At 37.7% G+C, this 26643-nt stretch overlaps 2 protein-coding genes across 5 annotated transcripts in view; one reads left to right on the top strand and one right to left on the bottom strand.

Moving 5' to 3' along the window:
* Nucleotides 1–12196, bottom strand: part of LOC108759051 (NACHT and WD repeat domain-containing protein 2) — a 15541-nt gene extending 3345 nt beyond the window's left edge. The window contains exons 1-25 of the mRNA XM_018504315.1: nt 11996–12196; nt 11744–11832; nt 11213–11329; nt 10814–11017; nt 10550–10694; nt 10030–10255; nt 9757–9955; nt 9372–9614; nt 9106–9303; nt 8796–8935; nt 8090–8692; nt 7733–7838; nt 7493–7665; nt 7091–7310; nt 6702–6914; nt 6262–6463; nt 6067–6190; nt 5506–5859; nt 4802–5020; nt 4583–4729; nt 4255–4460; nt 3979–4178; nt 3656–3825; nt 3414–3572; nt 3084–3273 (exon numbers count right to left, since the gene is read on the bottom strand). Coding sequence (XP_018359817.1) covers nt 3084–3273; nt 3414–3572; nt 3656–3825; nt 3979–4178; nt 4255–4460; nt 4583–4729; nt 4802–5020; nt 5506–5859; nt 6067–6190; nt 6262–6463; nt 6702–6914; nt 7091–7310; nt 7493–7665; nt 7733–7838; nt 8090–8692; nt 8796–8935; nt 9106–9303; nt 9372–9614; nt 9757–9955; nt 10030–10255; nt 10550–10694; nt 10814–11017; nt 11213–11329; nt 11744–11832; nt 11996–12098 — 4950 coding nt within the window. The 5' untranslated portion in view covers nt 12099–12196. The remainder of the gene's footprint in view (nt 1–3083; nt 3274–3413; nt 3573–3655; nt 3826–3978; nt 4179–4254; nt 4461–4582; nt 4730–4801; nt 5021–5505; nt 5860–6066; nt 6191–6261; nt 6464–6701; nt 6915–7090; nt 7311–7492; nt 7666–7732; nt 7839–8089; nt 8693–8795; nt 8936–9105; nt 9304–9371; nt 9615–9756; nt 9956–10029; nt 10256–10549; nt 10695–10813; nt 11018–11212; nt 11330–11743; nt 11833–11995) is intronic.
* Nucleotides 1422–26643, top strand: Nipped-A (Transcription-associated protein Nipped-A). Of its 4 annotated transcripts, none has more exons than XM_018504310.1 (13): nt 1422–1867; nt 11270–11354; nt 12756–12931; nt 13059–13358; nt 13636–13830; nt 13962–21797; nt 21969–23330; nt 23869–24043; nt 24131–24362; nt 24444–24537; nt 24826–25374; nt 25750–25963; nt 26154–26643. In XM_018504310.1, exons 3-13 carry the CDS (start codon nt 12809–12811, stop codon nt 26492–26494), a joined length of 11421 nt encoding a protein of 3806 aa, XP_018359812.1. In that variant the 5' UTR covers nt 1422–1867; nt 11270–11354; nt 12756–12808; the 3' UTR covers nt 26495–26643. The 4 variants fall into 4 exon arrangements, with proteins under 4 accessions (XP_018359812.1, XP_018359816.1, XP_018359815.1 ...); XM_018504313.1 differs by lacking the exon at nt 1422–1867 and adding an exon at nt 9826–9876; XM_018504311.1 differs by lacking the exon at nt 1422–1867 and adding an exon at nt 9918–9975.

The following is a 26643-nucleotide window of genomic DNA, read 5'->3' as shown; positions in this document are numbered from 1 at the left end:
GCAGGCTAGCCGCCTTTGTCAACTTGAACGCGCCCAATGTGCATGGAGCTTTAGGGACTCCGCACAATAAAAGGAACAGGGAACAGAGAACAAAGAATAAAGCCAGCAGCACACGATGCTTGTTTTCTTACTGAATTGCTAGCTGGATTAGATTCTTGCCATGGTATTGGCTGCGATGCTGACAGTGCCAGCATCGCAGCCAATACGGTGGCAAGAATCTAATCCAGCTAATAATCCAACAAGAAAACAAGCATCGTGTGCCGCCGGCTTAATACCCGTATTCATAGTCAGACCTTGTACTTGAGGTTTCCTTAAATTTATCTTTAGATGCTCAGCAGCCAATGAAATAATTCGTAGAGTATCTGAAGATAAATTTAAGAAAGCCTTAAATATAAAGCCTGACTATGAATAAGGGTATAAGAATTTCAACCTATTAGAAATCGTGTATTGTGGAATACACACTGCGTATTCCACAATACATGATTTCTGATAGGTTGAAATTCTTATTCTCTGTTCTCTGTTCCCTGTTCCTTTTATTGTGCGGAGCCCCTTAAGGTCTGTTTTCTGTGGCTGAACTAAGGTTTGTTCGCGTCGCATACTCCAACATGCTTCAACATGTTCCTACCATAGCTCCTACTCACTCTAAAGCCGGCCGCACACGATGCTTGTTTTCCTACTGGATTGCTAGCTGGATTAGAATCTTGCCACCGTATTGGATGTGATGCTGTCAGTGACAATACAGTGGCAAGATTCTAATCCAGCTAGCAATCCAGCAGGAAAACAAGCATCGTGTGCCGCAGGCTTAACTCCGGATCTACAATAGAGTTCTAATCCTTAAGCCATAAGAAATTGACCAATTACAGTCGAATCCGAAAAGAATAAGCGACTGTGATTCGCTCATTTCTTAAGGCCCGTCTACAATACACGGAGTAAGAAGTAAGAGTAAGAAATTGACCAATCAGAGTCGATTATTCTTCTCACATTCGACTGTGATTGGTCAATTTCTTACTCTTACTTCTTACTCCGTGTATTGTAGACGGGCCTTTATGGCTTAAGGCTTAAAACCCTATTGTAGATCCAGGGTAACGAGCGCGTTTGAGTGAGTAGGAGCTACAGTTGGAGGAAATAGGAGTATGTTGGATGCGACGCGAACAAACTTCTAGTGTACACTTTTGGAACTTAAAATGAGATAGAAAAACGTTTGATATTTATGTAAAGCGAGAAAGAGAGTTCTAGAATAGTCTAGTGCAGGAACAGAAAACAGACCATTAAGCCTTGTGTCCACGATGCTAGAAATCGGTCCGAGATCTCGGACCGATTTCTAGCATCGTGGACAGAAGGCTTTAGAATCCGCACAAGCGCCACTTTCACTGGATCTTGCACGAGCCGCACGAGCGCCACGAGCACGAGGGGATCAAGAGGTGTGGATTTAATATCGTGAGCACGCGATAGCGGTGAAGCTCGTGTTCATCTGCTTGCTAGTGTAGATGATTCATTAATTGTTCTCCCATTGACAAATCGTCATCAAAAGGAACAAATCTTTACGTTAACGAGAAAGAAGAGGAATTCCATTCGACGGCGATGCGTAACTTTACGCCGATAGGATAGCTTACACGCGACACGTGCTGCACGTGCTCGAGTACGCCGAGGGATCGAGGATCTACGTGGATCTACGTGATAGAACGATGTGATACAGTTGCGATTTCTCGTAGGTCACACGAAAGACGTGAAAAGAGGCTGAAATTGTTACGAAGCTGAAAGACCGACGGCACCGTCTCGGCGAGGTCCACGATTACCCCGTGTGACGATATATCGGCGACGATTGCGTCAAATGCGAATATCTGGGGGACCATCGGTAACACCTCGCGTAAGTCTCGACATTTATCTCGACTGTATTTACTAACTACAACCTTCAGACCTACATTCTTTTGCTGCGATAATAAACCTAACCTAACCCTAACCTAACTTGTGTGCTCATGTAAACACGAGTCTCGGCGCGCTTCGGCGAAAATTTTAATATAGAGATTATTTTTAATGCATAATTTTAATTTTACTTTATGGTAAAATACATGAAATAGGAGATTGTATACTGCTAGTAAGTTTATATGCATGCCAACTTTGTTGACGAGAGCGTTAAAAGACATTTTATTAGAACGAACTCCTGAACTTGTTTCTCTATTTTAGTATACACTGACAATTCAAAGTCAGTGGTTTATCATGTTGCAAATAAAAAAATATTTTATTAAATAACAAGAGAATTTTTGTTTACTTTTTTCATTTCTGAAAAATTTTTTCTTTTAGATGAATATCTTAGTATTTTTTTTTCATGTTGAAGAGAAAAATGAACCATGCATGAAGTTCAGTCCTGAGATATGGAAAAAAAACGCCTATGGTGATTTCATCTTTGTTTAACATTAGCACACAATGTTTGCGTTCAGCAGAACACAACAGTTTTGCAACCGTTTTATGATTGTCTGCTGAGATATGACCATTCCTTTAGATCTAAAAGTACAAAGCCTGTTCTATAATAGAATCGTAAATAGTAAGCTGTAAGAAATTAACCAATCAGTTGATTATTCTTCTGACACTTAATGGGCCTTCTACAATAAGCCATTATTAGTCATAAATCAGAAGTCAGAAGCTAAAAATTGACGGCTATAATTGGTCAATTTTTAGCTTCTGACTTCTGATTTATGACTAATAGCTTATTGTAGAAGACCCATAACTGTGATTGGCCAATTTCTTACAGCTTACGACTCGTGACTACTGTAAAACAGGCATAATACAATCAATGCAAAGAAAACTTTCAGCAGTTGCAAAATAAATGTTCTGCTGAACGCAGCCATTGAGGATATAATATTAGACTGGGACATCTGTGTCTCATGCGGGAAAGCTTTCTAATATAAAAAAAAAAGAGAAAAGAAATAAACTGTATAAGTAGTCAGCTAAAAAGAACAAGCCTAGGTTTAAATATATTTACTAGCAAGTGCATGTATTTATTAGGAACAGTAAGCAAGTTTGATTTTATTTCTTTCTCCAAAACATCAAGTACTTGTATATATTTATTAAGTTTTCTTTCTCACCTCTTCGTCACGAGACGGCACGTTTTCAAGATATTCCGTCATCTCAGGTTTTTGAGGGTCAGCTATCGCCAATACTGACACGCAGCCATCGACTGTTCCCAAAACAATGCTCTTACCATCATGCGTGCTATCGATGGCACTTAATTCAGCTTGTACTCTGTAATTTGCTATTATTTCACAGTCCGAAGATCTGTGAAATGTACATACATAATATATAATGTATTCTAAACGTACTCGGTCATATAGGCATAAATAAGATTTGATCGAAATCTCGAAGTAACTTCTTATGATTTGACAGATTAACCCTATTATCCTTGAACGTATATTTACCTGAAAACTCTGATTGTTTTTCGACCGCTATGATAATACAACACATACTCGTCTGTACGATTAAACATTGATATAACGGTAAACACTCCTTCAGCCACTTTAGGTATATAGGTTTTCACGCTTGTACCTTTCTTTAATTCTATGAGTTCGAGACCACCTCTAAAATACATATATTTAGTCTATACATAGATTTTTGTAATAGAATACGCAAATAAAAATATGTTTGAATAATGTTTCCTCACCTGCTAGGCGCGTATAAAGTGTATTTGCCATCCTTGCTGATGTTTCCGCTCCATTTTGGAATCGTACGTATAATCTTTTTCTTGTTAATATCAAGAATTGTACCTTTATCGGAACCAATGATACCTACCCATTGGGATTTGTTAGGCATCGGTGTAATACATACAATATCCTGTTAATATACATTTTTCTAGCATTATATACTTAATTTTGTTAAATTTATAACAAATCAAACGTTTACCAAATATTTATCTTTATTTGAGTCATGTTTAAAATTATTCCGCCATGATACAATAATTGGTTTGCCTATAAGCAAGCTCGTTACCTTAAATCCGGGCAACTTTATAGGTATTTTGCTGATCAGCGCTCCTGTTTTCGCGCTATAAATTATAACGCAATCTCTGCTGCCTTTGTCAGCCGCTGGTACAGCCAGAAAAGCGTCATCCGATGTTATCACCACTTGTCGGAAGGGTGTACTGGTATTACTTCTTACAGGATACTCCAAAGAGAATATTGTTCTACCATCTAATACGAGACATATATTTATTAAAACTTCTCGCAAAATATTCGCGCTGTGTGAAATTGTTGAAAATTCCCGTACCAGGAATACTTCTCACGACGAGAGTCGCCGTAGTTCGCACGTTTTCTACTCCCGTGAGATTATTGGGCCTCGAAACAGCTATGAATTTCGACGACTTTTCTATCAACGTTAACTGTTTGACGTTCTTTTGCTCCTCCTTGAACAATACTTGCTCCGTAATTCTATTCCAAATGAGAACGTTGCCTGATTCCGTCGACACAATATATCTGAGATGAAAATTACTTTTAATTCTATCAAGCTTTTTTCGATTAAATTCCATCACAATAAAAAAAATCCAATTCCACTAAATCATAATTTGGTGAGATTAAATTGGATGAAATTAACTTACTTGCTGTCCTGCGTAATGCAAGCGTGTGTAACAATTGCTCCCAACGGGCTGTCAGCCAGCTTCGATATTAGTCTACCCGTTAATAAATCCCAAACACCTACGCAATCTCTGGTAACGGTAACGGCCAAGTTACCCTCCTCAGCCAAACTGTTTTACGATATACAAAGTAAAAGAATCACACGCGCAATTTCTACTTCTGTTTCTTCTTTACAGGATTACCTTAACATGTCTATCTGTAGTTCATGCCTGTCGATAACGTGAACTTGCTCGAAAATATTGTTGATATTCCACACCTTGACGCTTCTATCAATGCTCGACGTTACAACGCTATTCCAATTTCCGACGGTCAACGCTTCCAATTGAATGATCCTTGCAAAGTGCGCATCTAGTATCTTTACCAAATCAGACGTCTCGAGCGACCAAACGTACAGATTTTTCCTAAGAAAGACAATTTAAATTTATGTAACTTTGTTCTTTTTTTATAATTTATAGAATGTCGCGATAATACGTGTGATTTATTCAATAAGAGCAATATTCCCTGCTAGAAAAAAATTGCTTCTCTATCAAAATGCAATATTATACTCCTTTATTAATTTTTAGAATTTTAATTTTGAATTTATTTAGAGCTTCAAATCAAACTCTTGTTATACATAACAGAATAAGTTTTCGTCATTTCTTTGCATTTTAAAATACAATTTATTTATTCCTCTCCTCTTTTAGCCATAATTAAAAATATTGTTTACATCTCGATGTATTTGTTCTGATAAAATCATCTATTAGATTAGATTTGATATTGAATCAGCGGCGCATAAACATTTATTATTGAATTATCTGTTCATAAAGTTTCCTAGTTCCATTTTCTCTCGCCATCTATAAAACTTCAAGCTAAATAAAAACGACGATAGTTCTCAGATGACGCGCACCTTACACCAGCAACAGCATAATTCTTGGTGCCGCTGACCATAACAGAGTTCGAACACATCATTCGTGTATTTATATTCCTGACTCCGTTTGGCAACATTAAAACATGCGCGTCGCTTTTACTTTCCAGAAACCATACGATGAATCCATTTCCGGTCGTCGCCAAGAGCATTTCTTCCTCTCTATCCAACTTCAGCTGTAACAGATACTCCACGTCGTCATTGTACGCTCGCGGCATGTCGAAAACTTTTTCCCAATAAGATGAGCTCTCATCGCTTTTATATTTCGTGATTCTATAATCATCCTTGTTCGTACACGTGTACAAAATATCCTTGTCCTTCGTCATGATCAAAGCACTGAAAAAATCCACAACAATCTTCTGTTATTGTGCTCTTCCAACACAACTGCTGTTAATAACAGTTCTAAATTAAGAAGGGTATGTAAGAGTCAAATATAGAGAATCCAATATAATATATAATCTAAGATATAAAATATTTATATTCTGTAAATTATAATTAAATTCTTTGTCCTTGTTTAATTTAATAACAGTTCTGTTTTCTCACCTGTGAAACTGGAACGGATCCAATGATATCTTCTTCCTGTAAGTATGCAAAAGCATACGTGTGTCGTCGAGACTCCCCGACCAGAATATAATTCTGTAGAGATTCAGATTCGTATACTCCACGTCTATAAGGAAACACAAAAATAAGAATTACGATGTAGAAAATATATGTTCAATATAATGATCTACTTCTTACATAAAATCGGCCATTTATTGGAATCTTCGGGGTTGCTGTGAGTATCAAGCAGATTTCCCCGCAAGTCGAATCTACACCAGCCTAGCTTCCCGTAGATAAAGGCGTACTGATTCATCAGATGCACGCCGGCCACTGCATCCCCATTCGGTAAAGGATTGTCGATAACGACGAATTCGCTCGTCAGGGTGTTCAAAACGACACTCTATAGAAAATCACGCGTCATGAAATATCTAACTAGAAACTGTATTTTGAATTAATTCGAAGTTTTCCTCAAAAACGAAAACGTCGGAACATTGAGAAACTCTGAGTTAATAAAAGATATAATTAAGTTTGAGACGTAAAAATGAAGGATAAAATTCATTTAACTTTAAATTGAGAAGAGTTTTATTTTTCTGTTTTCTCAAAACTCAGTTTGTCAAAAAATCAGATTATTGATTTACTTGATAATTGGTCGTAAAAGCCGCAGCATATCTGTTGTCGGGGCTTAAGACTAATCGTTGCATTATACCCTCCACGCCGGGATTAACATCTCTAGTCATGTCACTGGTACTCAGATCCCAGGTGATAAATTTATTGGATATCGATACGATATAGCGATAATCCGACGTTAAGCAAAATCCAAATACCGCGAACTGATGACCTTCCAACGAATACTGGAAAATAATGTTTTAAAGATATTCCTCTAACAAATAAATTACATAGTTCCGCGAAGAGATTTTTTTATATGCTGTAGCGCAATATATAATTTTTACAATTTATTGAAGAAAGCACAGAGTTTTTTGATTAAAAGTATCAAATAATTTGCTATATAAATGAATGTATGGATTACTTTCAATGGTCCACCAGGTGTATGCAAACAGTGATAAAGAGGAAGCAGAGCGCAATTCTTAACACCGTCATGATCACATGCTCGGAGCAACATTCTCACATTAACATTTGCACCGATCTCCGGCAACAATCGACCGATCAATTGTGGCGCAAGCATGTCAGGATGATTTCCCAGGATCGCACCGCCTAATCTCAGAGCATCAGCAACTAACATAAGTTCTCTGGAAAGATATTCTAGATTATTAAAAATATCAAATAATAGTGTCCATAAATTATTTATAAATATTTATAAAAGAATTGAAATATCTAAATCGAGATATGCAAAAGTTAGAATATATAACAAATTAAGAGATTATTAAAACTTTTGTGTTGTCCGAAAAAGTATTTGATCTCTCTGACTTACCTGACCAAACTTTGGTTGTCAACAAAGTTACACGCGTCTTCGAAATCAGAAAGCACAGCTTGCAAAGGACAAGAGCTTAGCTTAGCGTGCAGCCACTCATAATTGAATAAAACATTTTCGAAGAGATCCTTAAAGCGCCTTGCTCTTACCAAGTGAAATGGTAATTCGCCAAACTTTAGTCGTGAAACAAAGAATATATATCTTTAGCAATCATCTTTATTATAGCATTTTTCGTAGTACCTTTCGTAAATTATATCTTGAGATAGTTCCCTCCTTTGAATAAAACGCTAATGGTTGCTCCGGCACTTTTCTGTCCGCCACACCTTCCTTGTCTGTTAAATTGAATCTACAAATTGTAATATGTAAAGTTTATTGCTTTATACAATGTTTCTTTAATAGTAAAATTAACTTTTCCCTTTGGATTCAATTTTTTAATATGACATTTTTTCAAATTAAATAAATCATTAATTTCATTATCTTAAAAATAAAAAGCTAAATCTTTGTATATGAGTTTGTGAGAATTATTCTTTTGTCTTTGCCATGAAGTAATACACTGAAATTCAAAGTATTACTTATCGTAATAGTGTCACTATTTACCGATGTCTCTGTATCTCGGTGTATTTGAAAGGTTTCGGTTTGCCGCCTCCCCAAATTCCCAGATAGTAGTCCGCAATCATTGAGTGAAAATACATTGCCATGTTCATGTTCTTAAAGTATCGCTCTTTGGCCGTGTCCCTGAACTGTCTATGGTACCAGTTTAACACACTCACACCGTCCGCTTCTCTTTCACTCAGATAATTGGGTAAATCATTCCGTATTCTGGTCCACAACAGAGGTGGGATGCGTCTCACCGGTGGCAAATGGTACTGGTAAACATCGTCGAGAACCTTATCGTCCAAGGAAATCAGATCCTCGAGCTCAGATTCCGACAAGCCAGACTTGGCAGCCGTGATATAAGCCAAAGCGTGGAAGACTAAGATTTTGCCATGCTGCTTCTCAATCCTTTCGAACAACATCATTATACTGTCCATCACTGTGCTAGCTAAGTGCGTGTCCGCCGGTTTTGTGTAGCTACGCCATCGACAAATCTCTGCGAACACAAGCTTCACAAAGATCGGTAGGGAACATTTCGATATAGCGTTCGCCACCAAACGCCATTGGTAGTTATTCAGATCCCTTCTGGCTGTTTTCATCCACATTCTGCAAGAATTGTGAATAACATACAAGTTTCAAAACAGATAATATTTTTTTATCAATTTAAAGCAAATCTTTTTCTTAACAATATTGATGATTATTTCTTCACCTTATCACGTCCGTAGCTAAATCCTCGCCCAAGGCAGTTACCTCGATGAAGCTTTCTTCGGTGTCTATCATCCTACGTAACAACTGATAATCTCTCGAAATTACTGGATTTGATTCCTCCGCTGCGCAGGATAAAATCATCTGAAACATATACGTATACGTTAGTCAAAGTTAGAATTCTTTTCGTACAAAATCGACACGACCGGAATTTAAGCTTTCTCTTAAAAGTTTTTTTCTTTCTTAATTTGTTTTTTTTGTAATTTATTTTCTTTTATTATACTACATTATTTAATGACTGCATTCACATTTACCTTACAGTTTGGTGGTAATCTTGTAGGCAACCACGATAATTTGTTACCCTGTACACCTGTCAGCTGATCGACACTATCCAGAAACAGCAGAATAGGTTGTTGGGTGTTAGCTAAGGTCAACAAATATTTAAAGTAGGCTGTGAGCGGCACGAGATCGTCTGGGATTTCTTCAAATGATAATCCATAATTGTATGAGATCTGAAAATAACGACAAAAACGTTTCATTATCATATTTCAAAACGGAGAGAAGTATAAATAATACTCACTTGTTGACAGATTGAGATCAACGTGGGCGTAAGCGCACTGCTGTCTGGAGTAGTGCCGAGAAATCGAATTATGCTGATCGGTTTCTTACCAGTCAGCCAGGTACTGCTCGTCAAACCCGCGCTTTTCGCTAAAAGGGAAGTCTTCCCGCATCCTCCTTCTCCGTATAACACTAATGGCTTATCGCTGTCGCCTAGCATGTAATTTTTTATTCTCTCTAACGTGTCCTCACGTCCGTAAAATACCTGTGAATGTGATAAGCTTGTCAATCTTATTTTTTTTAAACTTTGCTTCTAACTTTATTTAAAAGAGCATAACAACAACAAATTAATTTAATACTTAACATATTATATTTCAACTAAATTTAAAATCTTGATAAATTTCTACCTTTACAGAATTATTGCAGGCGTGCAGGTGTTGCAAAATCTCGGTTATTATTTGTCCCTGCGCGGAATTGTCTTCCTTCCTCATGGCGCGGTCTACAAGCTTCACTATGTTTCTGTAAAAGTGAGTGATGAAGTGCTGAAGGTACTCGCCATGGGTTTCAGGATCCAGACCCTCTCTTCCTATCCATTCGACCGTGTACCTGCATTAAAAAAAACCAAAGTAATCACAACAGAAATATCTTATTGTGTATTTTCGGGAAAGAAGAAAGTATACCTCTGCAGATTCGTGCTTTCGATTTTATTCGGTAACCGTTCATCTCTAAGATCGGCCAATAATTTCGAGGCTTCATTGTCTAAACTTCTGTTAGCTATATCCAGAAACAGACTGGCCTTCCTCAGATTTTGGAGATTAATGTTGTTTATATACCGCACGTACGCCAGGCAATGGTTTTTCGTATTTTTAACGTTCAACACGCCGTTAATCACTTCCCGCTCAGTCACTGTTTCAGGATTCATTATATTAAGATTTTATTAGAATGCAAATGTGTATGATATGCAGTACTTGAATGTAGTCTAAAAAATATTTCGGCCTTAATATTAACGATTAAAAATTTTAGATAATTATATTGGGACATAATTTTATATATTTTTTGAATGATTATTTTTAAAATTGTATGAAAAATTATCTTTATCAACAGAGACGTAGAAGATTTATTATTTTTTATTATTTTATCGGTATATATAATACTTTATTAAGACCGAGCTATTTATTATATCTATTGGGTCTTTCTTACCAGACATGAAATAATTATGCATTGTATCTTTATCAAACTTCCCGGAATTAAATAAAGATTGCGCGCCCTTCCTAAACAATTTTTGCATTTTGCACATAGTATCCCACCAGATTGCTTGATCCTCTTGTTGCAGTTTAGGTATTCTCTTAAAGATGTACAAACACAAAGATATAATTACAAGAAAGAAATACTTGCATAATGTAAATAATTAGTAGTCTCTGAATTAAATAAGTAGCATTACTAAACTAGTTGAAAGTTATTTACTTTATTGTTAAAATTTTTAAGGATAGATGAGATCGGTTGCAATATACTTGTAGGTGGCACAGCATTGCTATCCTTCTTGTACCACTTATCCAGAACACTAACGTCCATTCCTTGACCGTCCAATTCTGTTCTTAACATCTCTAGTTCTGAACTGAGAACATATGTTGGTATAGGACGATATCCATACTTTTGTCCAAGGAATACCTGCATATATAAAATTTTTATTATATTAGTTTGTTAAAAAAATACTTTGATAATTTTAATTCTAAAATTTTAAGATAGTTTGATTTTTTACTGAAAGACTGGATTTAATTGTAAAGTTAAACATGTATATACTCTCGACAAATAATTTTAGCAATCGAGGATTAAATAATTTAAATTAAAGAGCAAGTTACTGACAACGAAATTGGGTCCCATGGACAGTCTCTGACAATTTTCTATTTCTCTCATACACAGCTCTGTAGTCATATGATCGTCGGTGGCTTCATCACGTACACCCCATCTCATATCAACTACCTGCGAAAAGGGATTTAACCATTACGTAAGGCAAATTTTTATTTTCTTTAAATAATACAATATGTTAGTTTATATTATTATTAACCAGAAAAAAAGTATTAATTAGATAAATAAAGTACGGTGATAACGATTTATACAACATCTGATTTCGTTAATTACTCAAATCTACTTAATTACATAATATATATATATATGTAACCTAAATGTAATTATCAAGTTGTCCGATCTCTATCAAAGATTAACATGAAAAGGTCGAGTCATATACGTATGTTACTGGTACCTGGCACCGTAAAAATCAATTTCTCTTCAAGATGTATAACTCATGTTTTACTATGTATATCTAAGTATATATCAGTTTGCTAAATAATTTGTTTTGATGCGTTGATATTTTTTTTTTATGAAATAATGTCCTACCTGAAATTCTAAACCATGTTTTTCTCTGCAATAGTCTTTAAGTTTGGGATAGCACTGTGCCATCAAAGTATTTCTTTCCATTGTTGTGTCTAAAATATATATAATAAAATATATATAGTCAATAAATATAATGCTATTTCATATTGCATTAAGTCATTTTATATTGCTTTTCTGTTTTCTTTCAAACTTTTTAACATTAAATTTTCTATTTTACTATCTTATTTTATTATCTCTTGACTATTAATAGCTTACCAGTAAAGGTCGAGCTCGTAAATATCCGCACAATTTTCGAACTGACAGGCGGTAAGGATTTCAAGGATCCCGAAAAAATTGAATCAATCGTTGTTTCATCCATGTTTTTAATGTGCCTTGATCTTTAAAAATTTAAATCAGCCGAGATTGCATCTTATCGCTTGTAGCAATACTAGTAAACTGAAACCTGCATTGCGTTTCCAGTGTCTTATACATCTACAATAAAAGTATAGTATCTCGTGAGCTACATGGAGTTTGTAGGACATCTTTGTTTGGGAGTATGTTTTATATCATAGAATTCTTATATCGCCTACTATAACTTGCATATTATCTTATAATATGCTACTACAAAAGTCAACAAATTACATAGTACATATTCTTTTTTTAAATATACGTTATACAAATGAAAAAAGATTCTAGTATACTGATCAAAATGGTTGCTAAGGCTTGTTTACACAATATAGAATCATTGATTTTAAGTCATACATACCTATTCCTTTAGCTCAACATTTGTGAGAAATAAATATTTTTATATTAGATATTTAATATTTAACTATATTTGTTAATATATGTATGCTTTATAATTTTATATTAACGAGTAGCATAAGACAATTCTTGTTCAAAAGTTTAAAAATTGGACTATAAAGGTATAAAAAAGAAAACTATTTTATGTAATAATAATTACACGCGTCACATTTATATATTTAGTTTTAATTTAAATTTTCTTGTACGTTTCTACATGTATGTATTTGATTTTTAGATCTTCTAATGGACTGTCTATAGTATTTACAAGAATCTTTTATAATTATTAAAATGGCACCTGATCCAGTAACACAAATGAACACATATCGTTCATACGTCACCATGCTGGCTGATCCAGTTTCAAAAGATGAATTGAAACTGAAAGCAGCTCAAGAATTATCAGAAAACTTTGAGGTATATAAACTGTCATACAAATATTAAGATTATTCATGTAGCATAATAGTTATTAACTATCTTTTGAAAGAAATTATATATATTTAATTATATTAATTATAACAATATACTATTAAATTAATTGTAGATCATCATGTGTTCATCACAATATGCGGGATTTCTCGACCATATGATGAAGATCTTTATGAAGATATTGCAAGAGGGAGAGCCGCACTTTATATCAGAATACAATATTCAACAAGTTCGAAAACTAATTCTGGAAATGATACACAGATTACCAAGCAATGAATACTTGCGTCCATATGTTAGGCAAATTTTGACTCTTATATTTAAATTACTAGAAACAGATAATGAAGAAAATGTGTTGGTGTGTTTACGCATCATAATCGATCTTCATAAACAATATAAACCGACATTTAATCCAGAAGTGAGTAATAATGTATATATGTACCACTTTATTATTTTGAGTTACAATTCACTTTATATTCCTTTGTTTACAATTTTTGAACGCTTTAAGCTCTTTCAATCTTTTATAATCAGATATATATATAGCATAAGAAGTTCGAATTGAAACGAATTTGAATTTGAGACTCCGGAGTTTCGCTGATTATGAATCAATCGGTTTCACATAAAGCCACGTGTTATTCCATTCATTTATTTTATGTCTAAAGTATTTTAATCATTTTTTTCTTTTTCCGCTATAGATTCAATATTTCCTTCAATTTGTCAAGTCGGTGTATAGCGAGTTACCAAAAAATTTATCAAAAATATTTGAGCCGCGTCCTCCTCTACGTGTGAAAGATTTGTCAGAAATTAACATAGAAGCTCTATTGAAGGAAACGTTTACGATTACAGCGATACAAAGTGAAAAGAAAGCTGCGGATGGTACTGTTGTGACTGTAAGTATTCCTTACTTATTTAATTCGATTGTAGAATTCATAATATTCGTATATAGAGCATGATTGAAAGTACAAATCAACGAAAAAAAAAAAGAAAAATTGAAATCAATTATATGTTTTATTATTTTCAGTATAATTTGATTCCGAAAGCAGTGCTGTCCCTCAAGGTACTTCAAGAATTACCAATAATTGTAGTTTTATTGAATCAATTATACAAGCAGAATGTACACCAAGATGTATCAGATTTCGTTCCGATTGTGATAACGACTATATCGCTCCAACCTAGTCTCCAGCATCGAACATCACCTGGATTCAATAAGGAAGTCTTCGTTGACTTTATGGGCGCACAAGTCAAAACACTTTCATTTCTTGCCTACGTCATGAGATTTTATCAAGACTTAATATCGCAAAACAGTACGATGTTGGTCAAAGGTATACTTGGCTTATTTACTCTCTGTCCGATGGAAGTAGCTCACTTACGTAAAGAACTCGTTATAGCTTCACGCCACATACTAGCTACGGATTTACGAAATCATTTTATTCCTCATATGGAGATCTTCTTTAACGAGGATATTTTTATCGGCCATGGTTGGACCGCTCACGAGGCCTTGAGACCTCTAGCTTATTCCACACTCGCCGATTTAGTACATCACGTTAGGCTTCAGTTACCCCTCAGTGACGTGTCCAGAGCGGTGCACTTGTATGGCAAGAATTTGCTCGATCAAACCTTACCCACAGCTGTTCAGATGGTTTCTTGTAAGTTACTGATGAACCTGGTGGATACAGTTAGGCAAAGGTCCGATGCTGAGAACAGCACACAAGGACGCGAACTGTTGATACGTATACTGTTGGTTTTTGTTCTAAAATTTAAAACCATTGCCAAGATCTATATTCCAATTCTGCGAAACAAAACGAAACAGTTACGGCCAGCCGTAGCGGACAATACGACCGAAGATACAAAACCATGTCTCGACGTAAGTGAGGAGAAAGAACCGCCAAAATCGAAGTTTGGTTTTCCGACTTCACAGGCGATGAGCTACAATGTGGCGGATTACAGGAATTTAGTAAAGAGTTTGGTACACGGTACTAAAGCTATAACATCTAATTGTATCAATAATCGAAACAACGAGGTGCCGCAAACTAATCAGCTTCAGCCGAAAGAGACTTTGATTTATATACAACTTGTTAAGTGGGCTTTACCGGCTCTAGACATTTATACGATAGGACCACCAGCCATAGGCGTTCCCGCGCAGCCAGGCAGACCGATGCAATCCCAAACTATACGGACGCGAGAAGAAAAGGAGGTGTTAGATCTTTTCGGCAATGTATTCACACAAATGAACCCCCAAACATTCCAAGAAATCTTTTCCGTATCCATAGACTATATGGTCGAAAGAATATTCAAAAACTGCGCTTTACAAATAATTGGAAGTTCATTCTTGTCGAGCCACACTGTTTCTTCGACGTTTGCGACAATATTAGTGGAATATTTACTGGAACGAATGAGCGAAATGGGCTCAAACGTGGAACGTAGTAACTTGTATCTAAAATTGTTCAAGCTTGTTTTCGGCAGCGTATCGCTATTTCCTGCCGAAAATGAACATATGTTGCGGCCACATTTGAACCTAATCGTAAATCGTGCCATGGAGTTAGCAATGTCAGCAAAGGAACCGTATAATTATTTTCTGTTGCTGCGCGCATTGTTTCGATCAATAGGTGGCGGTTCTCATGACTTATTATATCAAGAATTCTTACCTTTGCTTCCTAATATGCTGGAAGGACTGAATAGACTACAATCCGGCTTACATAGACAACATATGAAAGATCTCTTTGTCGAACTGTGCTTAACTGTACCTGTGCGTCTCAGTTCTCTGTTACCGTATCTTCCGATGCTAATGGATCCCTTGGTCTCCGCTCTCAACGGAAGTTATTGTCTAGTAAGCCAAGGTCTTCGCACTCTAGAGTTATGCGTTGATAATCTTCAGCCGGATTTTTTGTACGAACATATACAACCAATTCGTGCTGAATTAATGCAAGCTCTCTGGAGGACACTACATAATTCTAACGATCAAGGTGTTGTCGCCTTCCGGGTTCTTGGTAAATTTGGTGGTGGAAATCGAAGAATGATGATTGAGCCGCAAAAGTTGGAATACAACGACCGTGAAACCAATTCTCCTAATGTAGTAGTTTACTTCCAAGGACTATCCCAGCCAATCGATTTTCCAATGGAAAAAGTGATCGAGGCTGCGTTCAATGCATTGAAATCCAACACGACGGATGTGTTCTACCGTAAGCAATGTTGGGAGATTATATATTGCTACTTGGCCGCGTCCTTAAGAATGGACGACGCCGCTTATCTGTGGTATGACTTGTTTACGCATCCGAGTTTTAAAGAAGGAGAGATACCGCCTCAACAAGGACCACACTATAAATGCTTCGATACCGTGGCGCGAAACGTTCAGCAGACCGCATTGACTGGCATGTTTGTTGCAGTAGAAATCAAAGAATTGAGACCTTCGGTTCTCGTCACCGTCGTTGCCGTTGTGAGACATTACACGATGATTGCCATAGCGCAACAGGCTGGTTTATTCAGTTGGACGGATAAGGAAATCCGAAAGGATATGCAAGGTCAAGACCCATTTGTTTTGATCGATGCTCTTGCCGTTATAATGGGTCACGATGAGAGAGAGCTATATAAAGCGGGGTACTTGACGCTTGTATTGATATTAGAAACAGCAACGAATATTCTGGGTTCCAAGGAACGAGCCTGCCAATTGCCCTTCATGGAGTATCTAGCGGAAAGAATGTGTTCGCTGTGTTACGAGCGCGCCTGGTATGCCAAACTTGGTGGTTGCATAGCGATAAAGTTTCTATTCGAACGAATGGCTACTAAATGGGTTCTCAATCACTTATTTGTCTTTCTGAAGGCTCTCATATTTGTGATGATGGATTTAACAGACGAAGTGTCTAACGGTGCTATCGACATGGCAAAAGAAAATCTAGAAAAAATGCTAAGAGTCTGTGTGAATCCTGGAATTCAAGAGGGTAACATGGAATTGATAGAAGCTCAAAACAAGAGCTTGTACGAAGTCACCCGCGAACTGGTCAAGCAAGTGACGTCGCCGCACACGATCGTGCGTGAACAGGCTATGGCCTCGATACGTCAGCTCGCCGAAATACAAAACAAATCGGTGACGGAAGTTATGGAGCCGCATAAGGAAGTTTTAGCAGATGTGATACCACCCAAGAAGCATCTTTTGAGGCATCAACCGACAAACGCACAAATCGGCTTAATGGATGGTAATACATTCTGCACCACCTTGAATCCGCGTCTTTTTACTATTGATTTAACCATCATGGAGCACAAGATATTCTTGCAAGAAGTGGTGGGTATCTGCGACGCGGATGAAGCCACTCTCAATAAATTTGCTTGTTATAAATCGATTTCGAATCTAATGCCGGTAAGAAAATCAGCATTACGAGCTCTCGCAGCCTGTCATTACATTGTTGGCTATCGGGAAAAGATACTCGCGGTTTTATACAGAGCTTTGGAAAAACCACATGCTGAGTTACAGGAGACAGCCTTTGAGTGCATGAAAACATTCATTGCTGGTTATCAACTCGATATGGAGTCTGTCCATACAATGATGCGACCTATGTTATTGACATTAGGTGATCATAGAAACCTGAGTCTGAATTGTGTCAGGAGGCTATCATATCTGACGCAGCTCTTCCCGAGCACTTTCAGCGTTACTCTATGTGAACAAATGTTGCAACATGTGAAGAAGTTTTTGGAAAATTTGATTCAATCTCATAAAGGTATATCAAAATCCGGTGAGAACGAGCAAAAAATTACCATCATTATAGGAATATATCACGACATTCCGGCATCGTTACCAAAGTTCAATGACGCGCTTTGTAGACTCATTTTACAAACTGAAAAATCGCTGCTAGTCGAAGTGTCCAATCCCTTTAAAGAACCTCTAATGAAGTGTCTTTTACGTTATCCGACAGATGCGCTCAATCTGTTTCTTCATGATAGCAATATCAAAGATCAACAATGGAACAGATATCTAGAGTATCTCATTAGCCACAAGGACGGTAAACCATTTCGTGATATCTTACACAACAGTACAGCGCGCCTTGTCACGATGCTGCTCGCTCACTCGCAAACGAATTCCAGTTTGACTCACATGGAAAAGAGCGAAGTGCAGTATCGAGCGATCAAGATCATTGGTATACTTATCAAGTACGACGAACAATGGTTATCTACTCAGAACCAGTTGGTAGGAGCATTGAAGCAGATCTGGTACAACGATGACTATCAGACATTACACAAAAAAGTCGAAGGTGTCGAATACTGCCATTGGAAGGAACCAAAGCACATTGTCAAAATTCTCCTGCATTATTTCCGTCACCAACCAAACGATATTGATCTACTGTTCCAACTGCTTCGGGCCACATGCGATCGGTTTGTGCCAGACTTTCAATTCCTGAGAGATTTTCTAGAGAACACAGTGGCTCAGGAATATACAGTCGAATGGAAACGAAGTGCTTTCTTTCGTTTCGTTGAACATTTTCCCACGAACAACATGTCACAAGAGTTGAAGGCCAATGTTCTGCAGTTGATTATAATTCCATGTTTTGCGATAAGTTTTGAGCGCGGCGAAGGTATGAAATTGGTTGGGGGCGCACCGATGCCTTATCAAGATAACCCTGAGAATGTTGTATCTGTATTTATTAGCAAAATAATTGATCCGGACAATCCATTTGGTTCTGCCGATTGTGTCCGTATCTCTCTATTGCAATTTTCTTGTCTTCTAGTAGAACAGGCATCGCAGCACATTCACGATGTTACTAATAAAAGGCAAGGAAATAAATTGCGTCGTTTAATGACATTCGCCTGGCCTTGCCTACTAGGTAAGAATTGCGTAGATCCGACTACTAGATACCACGGTCATCTCCTTCTCAGTCACATAATTGCTAAATTTGCTATTCACAAGCGCATAGTCTTGCAAGTATTTCACAGCTTGCTAAAGGCGCATGCCGTGGATGCGCGTAATGTTGTACGACAAGCATTGGAAATACTGACACCTGCAATGCCTGTCCGTATGGAAGATGGTAATACTATGTTGACACACTGGACGAAGAAAATTATCGTGGAAGAAGGTCATTCAATGCAACAATTATCTCATATTTTACAACTAGTTGTAAGGCATTACAAAGTTTACTATCCAGTCAGGCACCATTTGGTTCAGCATATAGTAAACTCGGTTCAACGTATAGGATGCACCCCGACCGCTACTATAGAACATCGACGTTTAGCTGTTGAATTAGCAGAAGTTATCATAAAGTGGGAACTGTATAGAATCAAGGAAGAAGCTGAAACCACAGAATCTAACAGAGTAATTGTTGGTCAACCATCGTGTTTGAAACGCGCGATTATCGATGATCCTTCTGGTAAACGTTTGAGCTCACAGACGCCATCCGGTAACAGTCCTGTGCCTCTTATTCTACCCAGAATGGAACCAGGATCGACGAAACCTATTGAGAGAGCTCACGCGGATGCCGTCCTAAATTTCCTACTACGCTTGGCTTGTCAAGTGAATGACGTGACGACCATTCACGGTAATCCAGGCGAGCAATTATCCAGACGCTGCGTCGCTCTGTTGAAAATGGCACTGAAACCCGACGTATGGATTGCTGAACACTGTGACCTGAAGCTATCCTGGCTCGATAAAGTCCTCTCTAGCGTAGAGAGCTCTCAGCCTAACTACGGTAACATCAGCATGGCATTAGAAGTGTTAACGTTTTTGTTAGGCGTGATGAAGCGCGAACAAATACTTGTCAGTTTTAAACCACTGCAACGTGGAATAGGTTCTTGCATTGCCAGCAGCAACACTAAAATTATACGTCTGGTACATGGCCTGCTGTCACGATTAATGACGATTTTCCCGGCTGAACTAGCTTCCACAAATATGACGCCTAAGTATGAGGAGTTGGACACATTGTACACAACTGTAAGTAGATTTATAGCCGAAGGTCTGGCTACGTATGAGAAAACTACCACGGCTACACCGAGTTCGCTTTTTGGCACACTTATGATGCTTAAAGCAGCCTGCACGAACAATCCAAGTTATGTCGACCGGCTAATAACTCCATTCATGAAAGTGTTGCATAAAATGGCTAAAGAACATTTGCACTCTACACAGACTGAAGCCAACCCTGTCACGAGTGAATTATTAATTCTCAGCTTAGATTTGGTAAAGAATCGCGTAGCAGTAATGGGTGTCGATATGCGCAAATCGTTCATAGGCACGATTTTGGTCGGCTTAATCGAGAAGACGCAAGATGTCAAGGTGATGAAAGCCATTACAAAGATATTGGAAGAATGGATGAAGAACAAGACCACCATCGCAATGAATCAGACACCCAGTTTGCGCGAAAAATCCATCTTGCTAGTGAAAATGATGCAATATGTCGAGAAACGTTTCCCCGACGATCTGGAGCTGAACAGGCAATTCTTGGAGTTGGTGAATTACGTTTATCGAGACGAGACTCTGAAAATGACGGAATTATCGAATAAATTAGAGCAGGCTTTTCTAGCCGGTCTGCGTTGTATACAGTCGCAAGTAAGAGCGAAATTCTTCGAAGTATTTGACAATTCGATGAAAAAACGTTTGGTCGATCGTATCTTGTACATTATCGTCAGTCAGAATTGGGAGCATATAGGACCTCACTATTGGATCAAACAGTGCATCGAGTTGCTACTGGCCACCGTCAATCCCTCTACTTTGGTACAAATAACCAATGAAGATCTTTTGCTGCCTAGCATCACATCTATCATGCAAGGAGGCATGGAAAAGGAAAGCAAGGATCAAACGCACTTCGTCTGTCGTATCGGTCGTACTGACGAAGAGCCACTGGACACCAAGATACCAGAAGGAGACTCAAAGGACACATTCCTCGAAATGGACGCTTGGATGTCCAATCTTTCGGATTCGACAAGCGTCACCGCCACCTCCGAGGAAATTTTTGAGAAGCCCAGCTTGACGCAGATGATCAACAAACAGATACAATTTATAGAGAATGCAAAGAAAATCAAAACGGAGCAGTTGTTACTGGCAACTGCTCAACTATGCCACATGGATACGGAGTTGGCGGAGCGCGTCTGGTTAGACATGTTCCCACGAATATGGTCTATCTTAGAAGAATCTCATATCAATTCCATAAGTATGGAGATAGTACCGTTCATCGCCAGTGGCGCACATGTTATCCAAAAGGACTGCCATCCAAGCGCTCTCGGCACCTTCCTAGAGGCAATGGCACACTGCAAACCACCGGTGGCCATACCGCCACCCGTAATGAAATACGTGGGTAGGTCCCACAATGTTTGGCACCGAATAACGTTAAGTCTAGAGCAGATGGGCGCCGAGATGACAGCGGAGGGTAACGGTGGTAACATGAAGAATAGAGGCGAACTTGACCTATATCGCTCGCCTGACGACGTCGAACAAGTCGAGTGCGTCACTCCCTATTATGAGGTGATGCACATGCTCTCGGAAATGTACTCATTACTTTGCGAGGAGGACATGTGGTCGGGTCTATGGCAGAAAAGGCCTGCACATTATAAGGAGACCCTGCACGCGATTGCGTTAGAACAGCAAGGATTCTTTGAGCAGGCACAAGGAGCGTACGAGGTGTGCATGTCCAAGTTCCGGCAGGATTACCCATCTGGCCCGGCACCTTATCACCTCAACGTGGAAATGCTTCTTTGGGAGAAACATTGGGAGCGCACTGTGAAAGAACAGAATCAATGGGAGATTCTATTAGAACTGGGCAGCCAGAACAATTACAAAAATCCTTTCCTCGTCCTAGATAGCGCGTGGCGTATTCCCAATTGGCCAGTGATGAAAGAAATTCTGACACAACTGGAACATAATTGTCCGAGAGAAATGAGCTGGAAGGTAAGATATGATAATTTTCAAGAAAAAGGTAAAACATTTTATGATTTTATAATAATTCTTTCAATTCACACTTATGCTGACTTTGTAGTACAATTTTAAACGTTATAAATGTACATGTTTTAGTACTAAAAGATGATGAATTTTTACGTTTTTTTTTTTATATTTTTGTAGCTCAGTCTGTATCGTGGATTCGTAACCTTGTGCAGTAGCGAGGAGCAGCATCTGAACGCCATTGAGCGTTTCGTCGAGCTTGCATCTACTCAATGTCTGCGTGAATGGCGTCGACTACCACGTATTGTCAGTCATGTACATCAGCCACTGTTACAAGCAGCCCAACAGATAATGGAGCTTCAGGAGGCAATGCAAATCCATCAAGGATTGCTACATGGCAGAAGTAATTCACTACACGACATGAAGGCTATCGTAAAAACGTGGCGCAATCGTTTGCCTGTAATAGCCGATGATCTCAGCCATTGGTCGGATATCTTTACCTGGCGGCAACATCACTACACCTTTATCTCCAATCACTATGATTCTCAACAAGATCAAACGATTAATCACTCATTACTCGGCGTGCATGCCTCTATGCAGGCGATTATTCATTTTGGAAAGATCTCGAGGAAACAGAACCTGTGCGGTGTATGCTTGGACTCGTTGGCCAAGATTTATACTATTCCCACGAGCGTACCTATGGTCGATTGCTTCCAGAAAATCAGACAACAAGTAAAGTGCTATTTACAGATGGCCACTATGGGAGGACAAAATGAGTTGCAAGAAGGTTTAGAAGTGTTGGATTCAACAAATATGGGATACTTTACAAAAGAAATGATAGCGGAATTTTACGCGCTGAAAGGCATGCTTCAATCGCAACTAGGTCGTTCGGATGATGCCAACAAAAGCTTCTCTGCTGCGACCCAATTACATGACACTTTGGTGAAAGCTTGGTCCCTATGGGGCGATTATCTTGAAAATATCTTCATACGTGACGCTCGTCAAATCAGCATCGGCATAAATGCTCTTGTATGCTTTTTACATGCCTGTCGGCATCAGAATGAATCAAAGTCGAGGAAATACATTGCCAAAATTTTATGGTTGCTCACGTATGACGACGACAAGTGTTCGCTCATGGAAACCGTAGACAAGTATGCCGTAGGCGTACCAGCCATTCAATGGTTGCCCTGGGTACCACAATTGTTGATGTACCTGGTGCGCAACGAAGGAACTGTAATTCTTAACTTACTAAGTCAAGTGGGTAGAATGTTCCCACAGGCAGTGTATTGCTCCGCTCGTACTCTTTATTTAACATTGAAAATTGAACAAAGAGAGAGATACAAAAGCGGTGAATTGGCTGCTGATAAGAGTCAAGATGGTGTCGAAAATCGAAGCTCAACTAACGTACCACAACAAGGAACATCGGAAACGAGTCATACAGTTCGTGCCACGGCGCCTATGTGGAGGTGCTCAAAGATCATGCATATGCAGAGAGAGATCCATCCAACTGTTTTATCTAGTTTGGAGGGCATAGTCGATCAGGTTTGAATCTTTTATTCATTCAACATTATAATAAGACATTAAAAAATACGGCAAATATATAATGGATATATATATATAATATATACAAATATATATTATTATATGTATATAAAGAAAATACACAGTAAAAAAATATAGTAAAAAAATTTATTATTAGATATTATATTATATATATGTAAACTTTCTCTTGTTTTGATGTCGAAAACTTGCTTTCAAAGTTTAATCAAGCATTTTATAAATACTTCATACTATTATGTATCTGCTTGGTTTATATGCAATTTTATTAAAAAACATTTCAAATAAAAATTATGTATATAGGGGAACGTCTCCCTCTATACCATACAACTTTTATTTGGAATGTTTTTTAATAAAATTGTATATTTTAAAAATATTTGTGCCTGTCATGATGAAAATGAATCATCATATATATATTCAAAATATTTCTGTAATTAAAATTAAGATATATATGCACTTTTTACACTAGATTTAATATTTTAATTTTGTATAAAAAAATAACATCATAATTTATATATGCCAGATGGTGTGGATCCGTGAGACATGGTACGAAGAAGTTTTAAAGCAATTAAGACAAGGACTCACAAAATGTTACGCAATAGCATTCGAGAACCGTAGAGCAGTTAGCGAAGCTACCATAACTCCCCATACATTGAATTTTATAAAAAAACTTGTATCTACATTTGGTATTGGCATTGGTAAATCCATTCACTTTCTGTATTAGTTACAAAACGAAAGACAAAGAGGAGACAATTTCTCTCTAATATGTATTTTGTGACTTGTAGAGAACATATCGTCCTCGCAAAATATGAGCAACTCGTTTAGTTCAGCGGCGTCGGAATCTCTTGCACGAAGAGCTCAAGCTACAGTACAGGATCCCGTTTTTCAGAAAATGAAGAGCCAATTCACGAGTGATTTCGACTTTACCGTGCCTGGTGCTAAACTGCTACATAATCTCATTAGCAAGTTGAAAAAATGGATAAAAATTCTCGAAGAGAAAACAAAACAACTGCCCAAGTAATATTTTACTTTCTAATTGTTCTCTAATCACTTCTTTTTTACGATTTGTGAACTACAGATTCGCGCATTGTTTCGCAGGTCTTTCTTAATTGAGGAGAAATGTCGCTTTTTGACCAACTTTAGCTTGAAAACTGCGGAAGTTGAACTACCTGGTGAATTTCTGATACCTAGGGTAAGAAAATTAAACTCTTCTAATTATAAAATCTTTTAATACGTACAACACGCATATATATAATTACACAATATTTTATTTTATGACCCATTAAAATATGAGTGAAGAACGGAAGTAAAATTGAAAATAGAGTTTACTCTATCCCGATAATTTAAAATTAAAAATATTTAACTGCATGATACTATCCGACACTTAACATATTTTGGTCAGACGATAAAAGTAATGTTCGAGATTGAACAGAGAAGGTATCTGTTTTGTTAATCTTTTCTAACGTTTTATGTCTTTTAGCACTCGCATTATTCCGTAAAGATAGCGAAATTTGTGCCACGTGTTGAGGTAGTTCAACGACACAACATGGCCGCCAGAAGATTACGTATCCGCGGTCACAACGGTCGTCTCTACCCTTATTTAGTGGTCAATGATGCCGGTCTGGGAGATGCCAGACGTGAGGAGCGCCTATTACAACTGCTGCGCATGTTGAATCATTACTTGACCAAACAGAAGGAAACGTCACGGCGTTTCTTACACTTTACAGTACCACGACTCGTTGCCGTTTCTCCACAAATGAGACTCGTGGAGGACAATCCGGCAGCAATTTCTCTTTTGGACATTTACAAACAAGGTTGTGCGAAACTGGGAATGGAACATGACGCACCTATTGCCAGGTATTACGAGAAATTGGCCGCTGTGCAAGCACGAGGCGCACAAGCCAGTCATCAAGTGTTGCGGGATATTTTGAAGGAAGTGCAAACCTCAATGGTCTCTAAAACTCTGCTCAAAGATTGGGCATTAAAGACATTCCCCGGCGCCACCGATTACTGGACGTTCAGAAAAATGGTAAGTTTTGGAATGCTTACTTTCGTAATATTATTTTTGGAAAAATCATGGTTTTGAAATACTAGCTTTTTTACAGTGTAAATATTATTATATATACATTTTTTTACTAATTCTTCTAATTTTTAACTAACTTTATATTACCTTATTTATTAACTTTATACAGATTAATATAATAACGTAAAGCTTCTTTAGCTCAAGCGCACAATTACTCTTTATTCTGTTTATAATATCTTTAAATATCCAATAAAAAAGAGGAATATTTTTAAATTGTTGACCAAAGGAAGTAAAGAAACCTGCGAACATCGAAAAATGTAACCATTGATACAAAACTACAAACAACGCATCTTCATCGTACTTTCATCTTTCTATTTTCAGTTCACCCTGCAGCTGTCTTTAACATGTTTTGCTGAATACGTACTTCATCTTACACGACATAATCCCGACATGATGTATGTACATCAGGATTCCGGTTTAATTAACATCGCGTACTTTAAGTTCGACATTGATGATACCTCCGGAGAGTTAGATGCAAACAGACCGGTACCTTTCCGCCTGACGCCCAATATCTTCGAGTTTATCACAACTATAGGTCAGTCAAGCATAATCTATTTGTTGATGTATATAATCTATTTGTTGATAAAAAAATATCTTAATCAAAAATAATATCTCTTGTGCTTGAATACATTTTTAAATATTATATAGAAGTATTTCTTGTAAATTCATTATTGTGTAGACGATTACGAAGTTCTTTCAGGCTTCACGAAGTTAATCTTTTACAGGAGTTTGCGGACCGTTGACTGCTAGCGCAATCGCCACAGCGCGTTGTTTGGTTCAACCCACATTCCAGCTGCATGCCATACTTCGCGCGATTTTGCGAGACGAAGTGATCGCGACTCATAAACGGCAAGAAGACGCCGAGGGCACATCGCCTGATCCGACTGATCCGAAGGGCGAGCTGCTGATAACAATGGTGACTCGCGCAGTCACTGCGATCGTTACTAGACTGAACTCTCTGGCAAATTTCGACGGCATTGATAGTAAGGTCAGCACGTTGGTAGCCGCTGCCAATAGTCATGACAATCTCTGCAGAATGGATCCATCGTGGCATCCGTGGCTATAAAACACAGTTCAGCCTAATTGTTTATGCTATCAACGAACGAGGAAAGGATTAAAACTGTCACATTATTTATTTGTATGATTTTCTTGCCTGGTTTTTTTTTATTTTATATTGACGCTGGCTTTCCAATTCAGAAAATTATTGGACTATGA

Source organism: Trachymyrmex cornetzi, unplaced genomic scaffold, assembly GCF_001594075.2.
Source record: "Trachymyrmex cornetzi isolate Tcor2-1 unplaced genomic scaffold, Tcor1.1 scaffold166, whole genome shotgun sequence".
NCBI classification, from domain to species: domain Eukaryota; kingdom Metazoa; phylum Arthropoda; class Insecta; order Hymenoptera; family Formicidae; genus Trachymyrmex; species Trachymyrmex cornetzi.
This window is presented reverse-complemented; position numbering and strand designations above follow the sequence as displayed.